The following is a 19573-nucleotide window of genomic DNA, read 5'->3' as shown; positions in this document are numbered from 1 at the left end:
ATGACTCCAAATCATAGCTATTATTTTGTCAGATCAGTGAAAAGTATGTTTTTTGGTGTGCCTCAGAATTTCAGCAATTAGTTTACAGGTGCTGTGAGATGAGAAAGGTTGAAAATCGCTGTTCTGGAGTATTAATAAAAACAGCTGACACTAATTTAGTGCTGATGATATTCTTGGCCTATTTCTAAGCACTTTACATATAGTAGCTCATTTAGTCCCCACAACAATCTTATCAAATAGGTCTATTATTATTATTATTATTATTTATATTTATATTATTTTGCACATGAGGAAGCTGAGGCACAGCTAAGCGGAGTACATTATCTAAGGTTACCCAGCTCCGTAAGTGTTGGAGCTGGGCTCTGAAAGCTAGTCTAGCTCCAGTCTGCTCTTAGCCACAGAGAACACTTCAGCGAGTCAGAAAGAGGCAAACTCGTGCCCAGCCACGTGGACTGGGAAGCGCTGATGGAGCATGACAGCTTCCATGAAAGGAACAAAATACTAACTGCAGAGCTGCCTTGGGAACTAACAGGAACCCTTTCCTGCTTCCTGAGATCACACTCTTCATGAAGGCGACTGCCCAGTGTGTGTGTCTGTGTGTCTGCACGCGCGCGCACGCGTGACCATGTGGTGCTCCTCTGTTATTGCTCTTTAAAAATAATGACACATAAAATAAATGGAACTTATGTTTACTTCTCATCCTGCAGTGGATTCTGGCTGAGCGCAGCTTGTTCTGGAAATGGCGGGTGGGTCTCTGGTGCTGGCCTCATTCTGGAGGGACGTGTGAGAAGTAGGTTGGCTTCTGGTGGTGGAATCTCGGGTAGGAAAACTAGCCTTGCTTGCCTGTTTCTAAGCCCCAAGGAATGTGCCTGGACTTCAACAGCCATGAGATCGTAACTAATACTGACAACTCAATACTACTGGAATTTTTATCTCATTTGTGTGTGCATGTGTGTGGTTATTGTTTTAACCTTTAGTTTTGTCAAAGTAATACAAGCACACTATTTGGAGAGTCAAAATGAAAAGGCTTGTAACAAAAAGCAGTAGTAGTTCTTTGACACTTTGCCTGCACCCCAGAGGAAACTGTTTGCAACCTGCGTAGCTGTTCATTCTGGTATCGGTCTCTACCTTTCTCTGCATTTATGCATTGCTGTCATGGTTCAGATTTCTTAGACATTATCTATCGACCTGAGGAAGTGAGGGGTTTAGCTTCCACGCATACATACTTCTATGGTCACTATTTTTCCAATATATTCACATCTCAGTTTAGGATTAAATTCATACTGTTTTAATTATAATGACTGTGTACTTACTGTCCACTACTGAGCTAAGTAGTTTATGATGATCACATTTGCTTTCTTTTATACCTTCTTTTTTCTTTTAGTTGACAATTACTACATTAACTTAGGTTTATTTGGAGCTGCAGTTAAATTTCTCATGTTTTGAGCAAACGTCTCTCAACGTAGTTTTCCACATGGTCAAGCCTGTGAGAAACTCGGTTCCTTTTTCTTCTTCTGGCAGCACCTCATCTGGAGCCCACAGCCGCCTGCCAGCGTGGCGCCCTGCGTTTCCGCCATCCTGGAGATTCTCGCCTTCCCTTAATGGGTTGGCTCCCAGGCCTTCCCCTTTGTGGCTTTATTCTCTCGTTTCGGTGGAGCCCATTTTTAGTAGCTTCTGAGGAATTGTGTTTTGGAGACAGAAAAGTCAAAATGTTATTTCCTTCCCCTTGGTTGATAGCTTGCCCACCATCTTTTTGCTTGGAATTCTGAAGCTTTGCTCCATGGTATTCTGGCCGCCAGTTTTGCTGTTGAAAACCCCTAGGCCATCTTTATTCTCCAGACTGAATGGATGTGCATTATTAAATCTCTGGAATATTTTAAGATGCATTTCTTTATCTTTTCAGTTATGAAATTTCAATATAATGTTCCTTTGTGCAGGTCTTCATTCATTGTCCTGGATACTTACTGGGCACTTTCAGTTTGGAGACTCATATTTTTCAAATCAGGAGATTTTCTTGTATTTTTTTTTTTTTTTTAATAACTACCGTTCCTCCATTTTTTCTCTTCTCTCTCTAGAAATTTTAGTTGAATTGATACTGGACCTCCTGGAAAGAACCTTAATTTTCTTATCTTTTCACTCTTATTGCCTGTCTCCCCCCCTTCCCATTTTTGGATTCTTCCTCAACTTTAATATTCAGTGTCTTTATTGACTTTTAAAACATTTTAGCTATTATATGTTGTAATCTCTAAGATTTTTTTTCTAGTTCTGTGTTTCTCTTGCATTCTCTTTTATCCTGTTCTTGTTCCATTGATACAATATCTTCTCTTTTCTCATCAAGTATATTAATGATAGCTTCTCTGAAATTTTCTGTATCTCTCTGCATGGCTCTGTTTTCTTTTGTTGAGCTCTTAAAATATTTTTAAATATATATTAGGGGTTTCCTTTGAGTGTCTGGTGATCTCTGGGTTTCCTTTTAAAAGTAAAGTACTAAAATTGTGCCTGGATGGCACTTCTCAACTAGAGCAAGTAGGGGACTTTGTCCCACTGAGGTTTTCTTTCATAGCAATACCAGTATGTTAGATTGTTTTTTTCTGAGATAGTTAATTTTCTCCAGAGAAATATTTTCTTATCTTTGCATGGGCAAAGTGCATGGCTAGTGACCTGAAGGTAAGTGAGTGGAAAGATCTGGGGTCTCATAATCCTTTTTTTTTTTTGTCTGACCCCACCTTCCTCTGTGTCTGGTATCTCTTTAAGCTAGAAATTCTCACTGAATTTCTCTGGTTAATGTACCTCTTGCCTCCTTCACTGCAGAAGAAAGGCAGGACACTGCCCACAGATATGGGGACATGGAACTTTAATCCCTCTGTACAATCTTGAATAACTACTTTGTTTTTAGTTCCCATCTCACCCCCATCTTCAGTGACTTTGGTGCCTCTAATGCCTTCACCATTCTCAGGTTGTGTGGTGCAAATTAACTTGCTTCTCACTTGTAGACACTTTTAATACATCTTTTCATTTCTGCTAAGTCATTTACAGTTTCTCTATCCCTTTTCCACTTTCAAATATATTGGTCCAGGTTTTTAGTCATCTGCTACTTTTATTAGAAAGGACATTTTTATTTAGTTTTAAGCCCTGTATGCTATTTATTGGGTGATTTAAAAGATTTTTTTAAAGAAGGGGCAGAGATATTTTACTTTGTCATCCTAAATCAAGAGATTTCTTTGCTGTTTTCCAAATGACAAAACTGAGACTTACAGATTCAGTGGCTTTTACTCCCTCACCCACTCCCTATTTCATCAAAACTGCTCTTGTTGAGGTTATGGATGATCTCTGCTCTCGTAACACCAGTGAGCAATTCTCAGTCCTCCTCTTACTTGACCCATTAGTAGCATTTGCTACAATTAATCACTTCTTTCATTTTGTGTTTTCTTTACCTATTCCTTGGGCACCGTACTCTTCCCTCCCTCCCTCTTCTCAACCTCCTAATGTTGGGGAGCCCCAGGGCTCAGTCTTTAGTCCTTTCTTTCTATGTATTTTTTTCCCTTTCTTTCTGTCTCCTCCCCGCCATGTGATTTTACTTACTCTATAAAAGCTTTAAATATTATTTACTTGCAAACGACCTTCAGATTAAGTTTCTGTCTGTCCTCTGAGTTTCATTGTTCAACTACCTACTGAACATCGTCACTTGGATGTTTAATGAACATTTCAAACTTATCGTGACTAAACCAGACTCCTGATCTCTCCTGCAAACTGGCTCTGCCTATGGTGTTCCCCATCTCAGTCTGGCAACTCCATCCTTCTGGTGACTCAGGCCTAAATCTTTGCAGTCATTCTTTACTCCTCTCTTTCTGTTACACCCACATCCAACTCATCAGGAACTTCTGTCGGCTCTACTTTCAATATCTATCCAAACTCAACCACTCGTACACTTCCACAGCTAGCCCTGTCTGAGCCGCCCTCACTTAGATCCCCTCACGAGATTCTATCCTCCGTCTAAACCTTTTCATTCTTCAGGCAAGCGAGAAAGCTTTGGAGTCACAGAGCTGAAAGCGGGGCAGGAGGAGAAAGGAAAGCTCGCCTTTACAGAAGGATGCTCACTCTCAAATTGCTAAGGGTTGTGGCCCCCATTGCAATAATTGATGTGGGCAGCATCCTCAGTGGATGTTAAAACTGGATTCAAAGAATCTACCTGGTCTCCAAGAAACACACCCACATCATTTATTAATTACCAGTCAAAGAGGTACCATCATGGTGGAGAAAGCTGGCAGATGTCTTCTTAACTGAGAGGTCAGCCTTAACACGACCAATAGTGGGACATAGTGACTCCTGGGCCCTCTGAGGGACACACTGAGAGGGACCCAATACCACCTGCATAGTTTTCTTGCCAAAAATGCTTAATCTTAATCTGATCATGAAAAAAACAGACAAATCCAGACTGAGAGATATTATCCAAAGCAACTGGCTTTGATTTTTTTTTTTAAAAGATGATAATGTCATTAAAAAGAAAAGAAGGTGGAGAAATTGTTTTACACTAAGAGATGAAAAAGCTGTGATAACTACTGCAATGTGAGATTTTTAATTAAATCATGGACCTGCCTTCTTGACTCCCCCCATCCCCACACAAAAACCTAAAAAAATTCCTATAGAAGCCGTGTTAGGAAATTTGAATATGGCTTGCATATTATATCATAGTGGTGTATCAAGTGCTAAGGTTCTTGGGTGTGATGATTGCATTAGGGTTATATAGAAGAATGCCTTATTCTCAGGGGACAGGAGAAAGTGTGGGTGAAATATCATTAGAGAGAGAGCAAGAAAGGGAAAAACAGGCAAATACAGCACAGTTTGGTAAATCTACATGAAGAGTATTACATGTTTTTCCCCCCACTTTTTTGTAGGTTTTAATTTTTCAAAATAAAAAACTGGGAGAAGAAAGAGACGTGGACCCAGCGCTTGCCCATTTCCTTTGCAAGTATACAAAATGGACAGTGGGCACCTCTTTTTGCAATTGTATTTCAGTGGTGTCTTGGTGCCTGGTTGAAACTTGGACTATGACATCTTACTATACATATCAATTCCTAGAAGTATAAACATATGTAATGGCAATTTCAACCTCAAAGTGTATATATAGGGCATTACAGTGTATACATTTTCATTTATTTGATCTCATGTTATATTTCCAACAATCTAGGAAATAGCTAGAGAAGGTAATATTTTTATTCTTTCCATTTTCCAAATAAAAAACTGTGCAACAGAAAGTCTGAGCAACTTAACCAAGTTTAAAACCAGCACCCTCACCCTTTGACTACGGACTCTCAATTTTGTTTTTAAACTATGCATAATAAATACCCAGGAGGGGCTTAACAAAACCATTTGCTCTCTTATTACTTCATTTTGTACAGAAAGTGAGAGAGAGGCTTAAGGGTATTTATTCACTGGGAATTCCAGATTAGCAATGGTACAGGTGGCTCTGCTCACCCCATTGAATCAGCATGCTCATAAGCCCTGAGGTGCTGCTAAGTGGCAGACTGCTCAAGTCTATAACCCACCTGCCCAGGCTAGACGGCTGAGTAACGTTGGTCTCTGAGTCCTACCCATGTCACTGCAGATTAGCTGCAGCACAATGAGGAGCTTATAAAATGATTCTCCTGAGACTGAGTCAACATCCTCTCAGAATATGGAGGTAAATCTTGTCACAACTCCAGCGATCTTCCAGGGAGAGGACAACTCCCACAGAAGGAAGTACACATGAGTCATAAACCCACAGCCGGGAATATTAAGCAGCTCTTTTTCCCCTAACAGCTGGGGTAAGCAGAGGCCATCTTTGTTGTCTCCCTGTCTCTATTTTTCTTAACTAAAGGGTCCTTAAGAAAAAAAAATCCTACCCTTTCTGAACTTGCTGAGAGCCACAGATTCACTGTGAGCAGGTCCCATAGGCCCCCAGATATGTGGCCCACCTTGTTTCTCCTTTTGTGTCTTATTAATAATGACAGGGTTTGAATCTCTTCTGCCTTCACTATTGAAGAAAAGAAAAAGGGGAGTAGGGAGAGTAGAGGAAGTAGCTAAATTATATAACGTATAAGCATATTCTTCTCCCAGATCCTCCCTTCAGACCAGGACTTTAAGGAATGAGGTTGGGAAGCTTTGACTTTCAAAGAAAGCACAAAACACAGCACCAGATGTTGATAAATTGTCATCTGAAATATAGTTTTCTTTAAAGCCAGCCCATCACATATTTTCCAAAGCCTTGGCACTCTTAACTTCTCAGCATGCTCTAGCAGAGGTAGTTTTTCTAAAGCTCCTGTCTTTCTGTGGAACCCAGATGGAAAAAGATACTTGACAACCAGGGCTTCGTTCCTGACAGATGCATATTGGAGTGCTCCTTGTTCAGAACTTTGGGGCCCTCTGTTAACTGTGGAAAACTCTTCAGTGGCCTTAGAAGACTGCAAATCTGAGGCAGCATGTCAACAACTAAGTGGTCACCTCTTTAATGTGTCTTTGCTGTGTTACTTTATTCAGTTCTGCTCAAGAAAGTAAGAGAAACAAACAAATAAAGGAGGATGAACAAACGGGATAGAGAAACAACTAGCTTGTGAGACACAGGCAAAATTCACATAATGTGTATGGTAAAATGAAATGGATTAGTAACCTTTGAGTCATGGCAGCTTTAGACAAAGTACAGAATGTGTGTGCTGAGCATTGAGAGGGAAGGATGGAAAGATATGATATTCACAATATATCCATATGCGTTCAGCACCAAATATTCAAGATACATTAAATATACATGAAACATTTGAGGGCTCAAATGAGGTCTTAAATCAGCCACCCATGGGTGACCTATTCCGTCATCAAAAATTCTGTACACAAGAAATGTGGAGTCCAGAGCTGTGCATCAGGCTAACTGGTGAGCTACAGCTGATTGGCCAGGTGGACCTGTCCCTGAGGTTTTCCAATACAGCAAGTGTCCATTTGACCCAGGCACCTTCTATCTGCTGAACTTTCTTGCTCACACCTCAACTCTGATCATTATAACCACGCCGCCATAGGGAAGGCCAATGTAGCTGAGAGAGAGAACAGGTCACGTGAACACTGCAAGTCCCAAGATTCAGGTCGCTGGGTCCCTCCACCTGCAGGTACTCTATTCTAATTGTTTTGTTGCCCCTCTCTCTTCCCCTGTGACTCTCTCTCACTGTACTTTTTTGGTGGAATAAACCATGTGATTCATGCATCTTAATTTGTTATGTGAGCCTTTCTGTTTTGGGACCTCTAGGATTACCTGGTAATGGACTTGGAGGCTATAATTGCGTCGAGGTCACTTCCCAAATGACAAATTTACAGCAGGACTAGGCAAACAATAACAATAAAAGAATGATAGCTCAAACTTTTGAATAATTATTTACTGTGCACTAAGCAACAACATTCTAAGCATTTTGTATATATTACCTCAAATAATCCTACTAACTCCACAGAGTGGATATTATTACTTGCATTTTATTGATAAGTAAACTGAGGTTAAGAGAGGTTAGATAACTTAGCTAAGATCATATAACTAGTAATAAATAGAAAGATGATATGAATTAGGATCTGACTGATTCCAAAGTCATGCCCTTCTCATCTGGGGGGAAGCCAAGCTACCCTCCCTATATCTTTCTCAGTTAGATGTTCCTTGGATACCCTATGCAAAATCTAGCCCCCATACTTCCTAACCTCCCAGGATTTTTTTTCTCCACACTATTATGACCATCTAATGTAACTTTTTTACTAACTTAATTTCTGTCTCACAAGAATGTAATTTCGATAAGGGCAGGACATTTGCCTGATTTATTAGCCTCTGCTTCTTCCAGTGCTAGGCACATAGTAGACATTTGATGAATATCAAGTGACTGAATGAGTGAATCCCATTGTTGAGTTTTTTTCTAGATACACATTTGAAAATGAAGCCACAGGCTCAAGATTGCCTTTTGACTGAATAGATTTAACCCTGGAAAATATATAATTACGTTAACATTAAAGAGAATGGAGGATCTCAGAACAAAATGCCAAGGAAAACAATGGGCTAGAAAAAAATTCCAGCCCTGGCTGGTGTGGCTCAGTGGATTGAGTGCTGGCCTGTGCACTGGAAGGTCGCCGGTTTGATTCCCAGTCAGGGTACATGGCTGGGTTGCAGGCCAGGTCCCCAGCCGGGGGCCTGTAAGAGGCAACCGATCCACGTATTTCTTGCACGTGATTTTTCTCTCCCTCTCTCTCTCCCTTCCCCTCTCTGTAAAAATTAAGCAAATAAACTCTTAAAAAAAAGTCCATTGCCATCTCTGCACCTTGATTCCTCCTTGGCCTCACCACTGAACCCAGGCTGGCCCCGCAGCACGGCCACCTTCCTTTTGATCACATTATAGTTTCAGGGCCTTGGGCTTCTCTTATGGTTACCTCTGAGAAGAGATCCAAGAGTTTTATATGCATGTGCATTATGCAGGGCATTCTAGAATGGGGCTTATGTTTGTTCCCCTGCTGTGGGCGAGGTGCTCCACTCACATTGTTAACTTACTCAGAAGTCACTTTATGTGTTACCTCCAATGTCAGGTGAGGATATGGAGCCTCAACAAGGATAGTAACTTGCCCTGGGTGTACAGTTTAATAGGTACAAAGCCAGTATTTGAAGCTGTGTTCAACAAATACCCTACCCTCCCAGTCCACTTTGCAGAAATATTGTTCCAGTGAGAAAGAGACTCACAATAAACAGAAACATGAGATTTTTCTAAAAAGCTGCAAAGGAGACTGAAAGCACTCAACCATCCCCCAGTGACATTTCTTAGAATGAGTGGAATGAATTTTCCTTTTTATGACAGGACTTGCTATTTTGTAAAGGATACGATATCAGCTGAATAGGTTTAAATTCACAGTTATTGGTAAATTCACAGTTAAAATGGAAATAAAACTGATTTCATAAAACTAGAACACATTTTTTTTGTCACAGGGTTGGTAGCATTTGGCTCATTTTCTTGAATATGAAAATCATTTTCTCCAAATTAATTTCTTGAAAACTCAGCTGTTTCAGCCGTTCCAGCCAGGAGGCTAAATTGATCTGACAGACACCAGAGGCGCTCCGGAGCATACTGGCCAGAGTCATAAATAAAACGTGTTAGATAATTTTAACTTGATACAGTTATCCTCAGGGACAACTGAACTGCCAAGGAATCATCCTTCCATTCACTTCTGCTCATTCAGGTATCAGTCAGATTTCCAGGGAGCGATCCAGCATCTGGACGCTGCCGCTGTTGCAGATGAGGAGAAATGGAATGCAAGAGTGTCCTGGGGCGGCTTGCCAGCAACCCATCCTTCTTAATGTCACACTGAAATATGTTGAATAAAGTTAAGTACCAGAATGGTCATAGAAGATAGGAAAACACAATGCATTTTCAAGTAGGAAAAGTTAAGTTGTAGCTTTAATTTTAGTTTCATTTATTCAGTTGCTCAAATACTTGTTTACTCATCCACCCATCCTTCTATAAATAAATATTTATTGAGCAACTACTATATGTCTGGCGCTCTGCTAGACTGGAAATCCAGTTTATAGACTTATGTGGTCAAATACTGTAGCTCCATGTAGCTATTAAGCAGTTGAAATGTGGCTGATCCAAATTAAGATGTGCTGTAATTGTGAAATATATAACAGATTTCAAAAGACTTACTATGACAAAATAATCTAAAATACCTCATTAATAATTTTTATATTGATTACATGTTGAAATAATATTTTTAACATTGAGTTAAATTAAAATATATTTTTATAATTAATTTCACTTGTTCTTTTTCTTTTTTAATATACTTAATAAAAATTTAAAATACCTATGTGGTTTGCAAAATATTTCTATTGGACAGTACTGTTATAGACTACTTACAGAAGCTTCCTTCTTGATATTATTATTATTATTATTAATACACATTGAGGGTGACTTTCAGGAAAGATAAAAAAATTTAAAGGCAGAAGGGATGATCCAGTGTGATTAGATGATATTCCTAGGTTTTAATTCATTACATTTTTGTTCTGAAAAATTTATTTTGGTTGCTACATATCTAGATCCAGTGTTCTGGAATTTTTAAAATGTAGGAAAATTGGGATGCTCAATATTTGCCACTTTCTGGTATTTCCTGAGCTGTAACTGGATATCCTAGATTCCTGAGTGCATATGGTAACACTAAAAAAAAAAAAAAATGGCTCAGAAAGAAGTAAATAAAGAATGGGTTGTTTGATATGGTGATATTATGGGAATTAAGTGAGGCTCACTTTCATCTTGTCTCTCTTATTTGAAATAAGTCATCTGGGCTGTTTTATGTCTGCATCAACCTACTAGCAGAAAAAAAATAAATAATTTGAACTGTGATTGGGAATAATATTTAATGAATCAGGGAGTCTGTGAGATTAACTAGTTTCAGCAAAAAGCTCTAAATAAAAGTTAGAAAGCTCAATTTCAAGTGTTTTTTAAATTAAAACCTAATATAAAGATCATCATATTCTCAGATCAACAAATTAGTGGGCATCTTTCCTTCATTTTTAAAAAGCTAAATAAACTAAAATTGGTTTCCTCTTTGTTATTCACAAGTGGTGCAGTGTTTATAGCCTCCTTTCCTGCCCATAGTCATGCTCAATCACTTCCTTCCTGGAGCAATGAGAAGAGAATTGATGGAGAAATTAGCGGGGCTCTTGGGAATGCCCTGAGTCTATCCCTGTCTGGCATGACTTGTTGGGATGAACTTCCTCTTGTCAAATGAGCTCAAGAGAATATATTAAAATACACATTGAGAATTTATGGAAATGAAAGAATTGAGAATATGAGTATCATAGAACATGAGGAAATCTCCAAGACTCTCTTGGGAGGAGCAAAGCAGCATAAGAAAGAAGAAATAAACTATGGGCTGATTTTTTTCCCTGGGACTGGAAAACATGCGGTTCATGTCCATGCCAGATATTGTAGCAGAGACAGATGGGATGGCAGCTGCTGTGAAAGAAAAAATGACTTACTACTAAGTGAACCAAAAAAAGTAAACAAGGACAGAGGAAAAAGGACACAAGTTCCCCCTCTGTTGTCCGGAACATCTTCCTGTAGCTGTAAAAGGTCTAATTGCCTTCCATAGTGTTGCAAATGAGTGTCCTGTTTCCACTGAGTGCACATTTAGAATTCTTTTTAGAGCGCTCATTTTTATCTATTGATTTTCTAAGGATGAAGGGAAGGCAACAACTCATTGAACATATGATGCCAATGTATTATGAAGGAGATGTTATTGCTAATCTTTTTCTGGCTCAATTGGTTGCTATATGATAAGTCTAAAGTGGATGACACTCATTGTAGTTTATTTTAGAAATGTTCCCAATTAACATCCTTTCATGGTGCAAGCTAAATGAATGGGATTGACATTTTAATAAATTTAAATCAAAGTTGTTTCAAATGTGCCTTTGAGAGCTGGGCTGGGCTCTCTTGCTAGGTCCCTGGACTTTAAAATGGGAGTCACAGCAAAATTATAAGTTAGTTTGTGGTGTGGCTCCATGGAGCTGTCAGGGATGTTTGAAGTTAATCAAAGCGATCTACAAATGTTAAGGGTCTACGATAAGATACCCAGGCACATACATATAGTATAGTGTCAATATATGCAGATTTAATGTATGAAAATTCCACAATATGCATTTGACAACCACTGTTGCCTCGCTTATATTAGACAGAGATGGTTGTAATTGAGCCTAAAATTGCCAATGTGAGTTGCTGAAATAAGAAACCTATGTGAATGATATTAAGAATTTTCCAACCATTACAAAAAAAAAGTGGACTAGTATCTAGTGATCGTTTGTCACTATATTTGGAGAATAAATTGAATAATTAATTAAAGATTAACATTGACTAACAGAATTACTGTAGGGTTTTCTAGAGTAATTCTGATTATACATAGCATTTACCTCCTACATTGGTTTTAGAAACATTAATAGCTCCCTCCCCAAAGCTAGACCCCATTGTACATGTACAACTTTGACTGATATATACACATATGATTTACAAAATCATTACAAAAATGAGTCTTAATAACAATACCGAATCCAGTAACAGACACCATTCTTTCCATTTTTAGAGGAGCAAATGTTACCGAAGCTGCCCGGCAATCCCTGTCTATTTCTTATTTTCTTCTTATTTCTTATTTCTTCTTCTCTCTATTGCCCAGATCAATACTTTCCTCTGTTACAGGGAAGGAGAAAAGATGAAATGTAGAAAATGAGTTTCTAGAGATGGGTATCACACTGTCATTTCATTCGGGCCGACCTTGGAACAAATGGGTCCATGAAGTGTGAGCACATTTTCTGAAAGCTAGGAAGAATCGCAGGGAAACTATTTCAACCTGGAGCAAATCCTATGTGAGGGCATTGCTTGTGCTGTGGCCCTGCTAAGTCATCCCAGAGGAATAAGACTCCGAGCCTGATGGGCCAGCGAGGAGTGCGTCTGCTCCTGGTAGGAGTCGGGGACAGAAGGCTGCACTGCAGCCTGAGGTGGCTGACTGTCACTGAGCCATGCTCCTTGACCTATTCAACAAGTGCAAATTCTACATTAGATTTCTGAACTTGGATAATGACTCATGATAAAAGAGCTTCCTATTCTGCTTCATGGAATTTTCTATAAGGAAATAAGGGAAAATGTAAACGTTTTCCAATTCCAGCAGAGGCTGGACCATGCTGCAGTTCTTAAAAAAAAAAGAAGAAGAAAAAGAAAACAATTTGAAACACCCTTCTAATACATTTCAAGACATAACCAGTGTTTATACGACAGCCACCGTTATCAGTATCAACATAGTTTGGGTCCTAATTGAGAATTTCCTCTTTCTATAGGAACGTAAAGCAAATTATAAAATTGTTTGAGAGATTCCTACATTATATCCCTAAAATTAAAGATATGAGTAGAATGGGAAAAATGAGAAAAAAAAGACTGAAAAATTCTAGATGTTCTTTTACCCTGTAATCGCAAAGTACACGTTTTCATAGGGAAATAGTCACTAAGGACTTAAAATGGGAATCAACTTCAGTCTTTTACAGCGCCCTCTAAACAGCATTGTACTTGACAACTTTCACTCACACTCAAAGCTAGATAGCTTTGGTGTTCTGTTTTAATGTTTCATTGAGAATAGTGTGATATCATATTATCCTTATAATAAACACTTCTTAGACTAACAACATAATTTGCTTTATCAAACACCCATTCTTTGCTTTGATAAAAATATGCATTTTATGTCATCTCTGGGTAATTTCTTATGAATTTCCAACACTGATAATGCTTTAGCAAACTCATAATTTACTCAGAATCAAGGGAGCAGAAAACTCCAAGAGAAAATTATATATTGGTCAGAAAAGCAACCTACAGAAAAATCAATATGTATTGGGATCATTTATAACTGTTATAACTTCTGGAGCCCAATAACAAGAGTAAATCTTTATAGAACCAGGTGCATTACAATATCCTGAACTATATTTTGAGTCATCAAAGACAAATTGATCTTCAGTATAATTTTATGTTAATTATTCTATTCTAATTCTTTGCAAATTTGTAAATCTGTCATATTGTAAACCTCAAATAACAAGAACATTCTTTTTTCCTTTCTTTTTCACAAATATTTTCATTTTCATTTGCCTTGGGTGAGTGATAATTCATGATTGTAAAACTCAAATAACTAGAACATTCTTTTTTAAAAAATTGATTTGCAAGAGAGGAAAGGAGAGCGAGCGAGAGAGAGAGAGAGAGAGAGAGAGAGAAACATTGTTGTTCTACTTACTCATGCATTCATTGGTTGTGCCCTATACGTGCCCTGACTGGGGACTGACCTGGCAACATTAGTGCATCGGGACAACACTCTAACCAACTGAGCTAGCTGGCCAGGGCTTAGGACATTCATTTTTATCTTATCCTCACAAATTATCTTTTTTCTCAATACTCCTAAGTAGGTTCCATAAATAAATGTAAATTGAAGAAAATCTATTTTCAGGAAAGTTCTGAAAACTTCCACAGGAAATGCTTAAACTATTGTCTTCAAACAGTTGTAATGGAAAGGAAATAAAATGTTGACGCTCCTTGAGAATCTAAACCCAAATTGCAAAGAAGAGTCTCAGTTTGAATAGTGGCTCCCGTCAAGCCTCTGTTCATGGTCCCACCTAACACTTGTTACCACAGATTGGAAACTAATCAGACAGAGAGTCATTATAAAAGATGAAGCCCCTCAGATGACTTACTTCAAATAATGATGGCAAGGTTATAAACTCCCCTTCCAATTAGTTTTATTGTTTTAGTTGATGGAATCACAGAAGTGAAATGAACCTGGGAAAAGTGAGCACTGTACCCAGCAGGAGCCACAATTCCAAAGCCTGAAACTACTTTAAAAATAATGAAGATGCAGGAGGCTGAGCATGGGCTGGTGTGAGTGAATACCGAGGCTGAAAGACATTGACTGGGAACGTTTTCATTTTTCATATTCAATCAAATCAGTCCGAATACATTTCACTTCTGACTGTGAGTGGAGTAAGTCGTCAAGCTAGAATCAATAACTCCTTTATTACATTTCTTTACTCACCTTCCATGGGGGTGTTGCTGTCTGGTCGATTGGCAAAGACTACGTCCACGTACTCGAGCTGCAGCCTCTGGAGGGAGCCCTTCAATCCTGGGAACAGCAACAGGACAAACCATAAGAGAAGTCCAAATATGAGCACTATTAGAAAGGGTTGAAGTTTGGCTATCTTTAACAATTTCCTTTAAAAAAAATTGGATTAGTTTCAAAAAGACACTGAATACAATGATGTGTTAATGGGCCCCTAAAACCTTGCAAAAATATGTCAAAGGCTGATTTTGTCCCCAGCAAAGTGAAGTATTAGAATTTTCTCAATGATGCTAGTACTCCTACCACACTGGAAAATGCATACGTAGTGATAATCTTACACAGTGATTTGCATGTGGCAGTATCCAGAGCAGTTTAAAATAAAGAGCAGCCTAAGAGCTTCTTCTTGAAAAATACAAATTAGTGTCATGTATTGATTACATTATTAATGGGCTTATAATGGGATGGAGATACACAGCAAAACATAAAAATAATATAAATCAGAAATAAGTGACTACCAACCCCCCAGTGGGTTATAATAGGAATAAAAGGATTGGCAAATGAGGGCATTGCTCAACATCTCACTTATTTGAACAAAGTTCCCAGGCCCTTAAAGATAGCTGAGCTCTACCATTGCTATTATTCCCCATTCTTTTAGGGAGAAACAAAAATACTGGAAGCTGTAAAGATCAAAGAAGTAATATAAAGGACAGAGTGAGAGCGTAAAACAAAATCTGGAACCCCTAATCTATGTTTCAACCCTAACCATTTGGTCACATTCCTGTAAGAATTCAGAAAAAAAATCTATTTAATTTTGGCAAAATTAATAGTTCCCTGAAATAGAACGTATTGTATATAATATTATGCAACCAAAAGGATGACAGTGTTCAAGAGTCATTTTATCTCATTTCCAGGAGGCACAGCATTTCCTTATCAGCCTGTTTAATTCCTCAGGAAGACCGGAGGTTTTTCTCTTTTTATTATAAGCATAAAATTAATTGCATGTTCAATGAGGCTCTTATAAATTTAAATTCGGCTCATTTAAATTTGAGTTTTCAAACTGGTTTATTGGCCAGCCACAATTACCTTTCTGACAGGAAAATGGAGTGCTTGAACATGGTTGCGGAAATATTTTTCACTCATTGAGAAAGGATTGTCTGTGGTGGCAGCTTGGTAAAAGAAGCATTGATGAAGAGATTAGGGCAGACAGGTGTTACGAGGTCTCATGCCTGCTCTTGAAAAACTGGTGACTTTCGGGCTCAGAATATTACCAACTATCTCAGGAGGCAGATTGCAATTACATTCACTTTAAAAAGCACTGTGATATGAGCCACTTTTTGGAAGCAGTTCTGTGTACGGAGAAGGTAAGGGGCGGACAGGATAACCAAGCAAACAAATACACAGGGCGTTACCAGATTTGAAAGGTGGCAAATCTATCCCGGCATGCTGTGTGATCTCATTTGGCTTATTTTACCTTTTTTGTGACTCAGTTCTCTGATCTGCAGTGAGGATAACAGTACTTACTATCTTCAGAACTGCTGTTCCAGAAGGCAAATAAAATCAGTTGTCAAGTACTTTGTGACTACAACAGTCTATAGAAATGTGGTAATTATAATGGTGGTGGTCACATCTGGAAAGGTTCGGAATGAGAGGTGCTGAAGACTAAGGGCCAGAGATTTGCACTAGGCCTGCTGGTTTTGGAGGGAGGCATTTAGTAACCTTCTGGCCCATCGTGGCACTGAACACGATGTCCTCCTTTCTGATGAGGGCCGCCTCCTTCTGCATCTCTTCTAAGCAGCTCAGTGTGGGCTGAGAATAAGCAGGAGGAGAAGCTATGACTGACTTGGCCCTGTTGTGATGCTGTCTAATCAGTCACGACTTAAGTCACTTACTCTTCTATGCTGTAAGCATGTTCTGAATCCCAGTTTGATTCTGAAACTGTGCTGGGCTCTGGGAATATAAGGATGCATGGACATTGTGTTCATCCCTAAGGAGCTAACAGTGCATAATGAGAGCATCTATTGGCATTGGTTCATTATTCCAGGTAATAATGTGTGCCCTAAGTAATGGTGTGGACTTGATATAGTCATTGTATTTTGCCATTCCTTACCTCTCAATTCTTTCTCTGAGAAGCAGAGACTCAAGTGTATTTGTGTAGGAAACAATGTGTTGCATCATGTTAGTGATCCACTCGGTCCCTACCCTTACTCTGAAGTGGAGTAAGAGGAGATTGTGCCCCCTCTATCTATGAGACACTATCTACTCACAGTGAAAATCTCAAGTCTTGTAATCTGTGGTATAAATCATGGATTTTACTCTTCATGAGATGGAAAAACATTTGTTGGGAACTAGAAACTAAGGAAATGGGAGTGAAGCAGGGGAAGCAATATTTCCCTGAAATACGTAATAGGATAGATTTCCATTTTGAACTGATCATTTGGCAGGCTGAGAATGACCTGTATAGGACAAGAGAGAAAGCAGGGAGGGAGACCACTAAGGAGGTTACTGCCCCAGATCAAACTTGGACCAAGCTGGTGAAAAGTGTTCAATTTGGGGGCAAGTTGTATAAGCAGAAATAAGAGGACTTGCTGGTGTGCTGGATATAGAGTTTGGAGGTAGAGGACTCAAGGATGACTCAGATTTTTGGCCTGAGAGGTGAAGTGACTGTTAGTGAAATGATGAAGTCAACAGAAAAGCAGATTGGGGTGCTGGTAGTGGGAGCCATGATAAATCTGAACAGTGTATCAGTTGACCACTATGCAGAGCTCTTGGCAGCTGGATGGGCAAGTCTGGCATTCAGGCAGAGCTCTATGTGTGTGCAGGTGAAGCTCAGGGTCTGGGATCCAGAGCACTGATCTGGGCTGGCCTGAATGACCTCGCCTATGTCTCTTAGCCTCTCTGGGTCTTAGGTTCCTCATCTGTCCAAAGATGAAAAAGAGCTAGATGAACTTTCTTCTTTGACTTATCATGTGATTGCAAACCACATCGAGTACTTCCTCTTCCTATTTGGATACCTTGATCTTGTAGAAATAGCTAAATCATAGCAACATAAAGACATGCTCAACAAATGTCTCCTTGAGAGCCATTTAGGATTTATTTCCAATTAACAAATTGTCAAGTTCTATCTCCACTTAGCAAATGTTTGTTGAGCACTGGCTTGGGGCCAGGTATTGTTCTATGGTTAAGTAGACATACAAAAATGCATTAACCTTGCCTCCAAAGGCGCATCCTGACAGCTAATGTTAACCTAAAAAGGTGAGTGCACTTGCTGAAGGCATTTTTTACATTCACCTGTCCCTGGACACCAACCCAGTGTTTATGGAAGTGAATACATGAGAAGCAGGGGAAATGCTCCCTGCCCTTGAGGAATGTCTAGAAATTAGCTGGTGATACCTCAAAAGTCCACAGGATAATAAATTATGTTATATGAAGAAAATAGCTTTAAAGTGACCATAGTAAAGAGAAATCTAAGTTCATTTTTTTTTAGGTTTTGAAGTTTAATGGGAACTGTAATGCTTATAAGGTGATCCTTAAATCAACTTATGCCTGCTTTACAGGCAACTATCTAAAGACATATGCTCATTCCAGACATTAAGCAGATTGGCATAGAAGTAGACCAGGCACTCAGTGTTGCAAGTTTAACTGTGCAGAGACAAGGAAATTGATAGTCTGGAGATTCTGCAAGGGTTATATTAAAATATGCTGCATTGTCTTCTTTTATACCTACCACACATTTGATTTCCTATCTAGATTGAAAAGAAGTTGCCATAAGTAATGTATTCAGTTTCCCTATAGTTTTCCAGGTTCTTCTTGGCAGATCTCGCAGGCATGATTTAAGACACACTTGTTTTTTTCTTTTAAATAAAGACTGCACTGTTTTAGAATAATATATGTGCTTGCATCACCTGTTATGAAACATGATTATCCTGGTGGATGATTTCAGTTACTATGAACATGGTACACTGGGAAGGAATCCTGTGGTGAATCCATTTGCTATGAAATTTATTTTTTAATTAAAAAATCATAAATTAATTTTTTTGAAAAAAATTTAGATAGGAGACTTTAACATTTGCCATTCATTAAAATAGTTTCAGCAAAGCATTCTCAGACTATTTTCTTTTTCTTTTCCTAAAACAATGACGGTGGATTTGTGTTTTGAATCAGAAAAGAAAACTGTTGTTTATATGAAAGGCAAGTATAGACTGAGGCACAGCTTTTGTCCTATAAAAGCAAGCAAACAACTTACTTATTCTTACACTTTGGCTTACCAAACTATTTCTATTCTTTCATGTTAGATAGTAAAGAAATTTGATCTGCTGAATTGTAACACTGGCATAAGTTTGGGCTTAATGGTTGTTTTGGGAATGGTAAATGAATAAACTTTCAGAGCCTGAGAGGACTTTGGGATTTTAAATGCATATAATTAACCTGTCAGTGAAATTTCTACCCCTCCTTGTGAATCCAAAGAGAATGTTATTCCTAACAGGATTTAAGTCAAGGATTTTGGGCTCTTGAAAAGGTCTTTCATTTTAAGTTTTTTCAAAACTACATTGTGCACCAGTCAAGGTCACTTTACACTTTATAAACTACCTCTGGTGGCCAAAGTCACCCAGCACACAAGTGGCCTGGACTCTACATGAATTGGGCTTCTGTGTTATCCTTTAAGAGCAATTCTTAAATGTAATGTGTACATAAATCTCCAATGTTGAATCAGGTCACTTTCATCACAGAACAAGTACTGATGAAACCCAAATTTTAGAAATCATTCAAACCTTATTTTGGGTCTTAGAAATCCAATGTGCCCTCTTTTGTTCCTGCAAAATTCTCTCAATTCCCTAATTTCAGCCAGCCTAGAAATATCCTTTTTGCTGACTCTCTTGTACTCATGAACATTTTTTGTCTTTGGCTGAAACTATGAACTATAAACTAACAGCAACAATAACAACATAATAATAATTGGTCC

The 19573-nt window shown here is 38.6% G+C and overlaps 1 protein-coding gene across 2 annotated transcripts in view; it reads right to left on the bottom strand.

Moving 5' to 3' along the window:
• KCNAB1 (potassium voltage-gated channel subfamily A regulatory beta subunit 1) overlaps positions 1-19573 on the bottom strand; it is a 311123-nt gene that overhangs the window by 32887 nt on the left and 258663 nt on the right. For both annotated transcript variants that reach the window (XM_054579914.1, XM_054579924.1), the window contains exon 8: positions 14590-14676. In XM_054579914.1, the coding sequence (XP_054435889.1) occupies positions 14590-14676 (87 nt within the window). The remainder of the gene's footprint in view (positions 1-14589; positions 14677-19573) is intronic.

Source organism: Pteronotus mesoamericanus, unplaced genomic scaffold (genome assembly GCF_021234165.1).
Source record: "Pteronotus mesoamericanus isolate MK-2021 breed Mesoamerican mustached bat unplaced genomic scaffold, CSHL_Meso_final contig_116, whole genome shotgun sequence".
In the NCBI taxonomy this organism is placed as follows: domain Eukaryota; kingdom Metazoa; phylum Chordata; class Mammalia; order Chiroptera; family Mormoopidae; genus Pteronotus; species Pteronotus mesoamericanus.
This window is presented reverse-complemented; position numbering and strand designations above follow the sequence as displayed.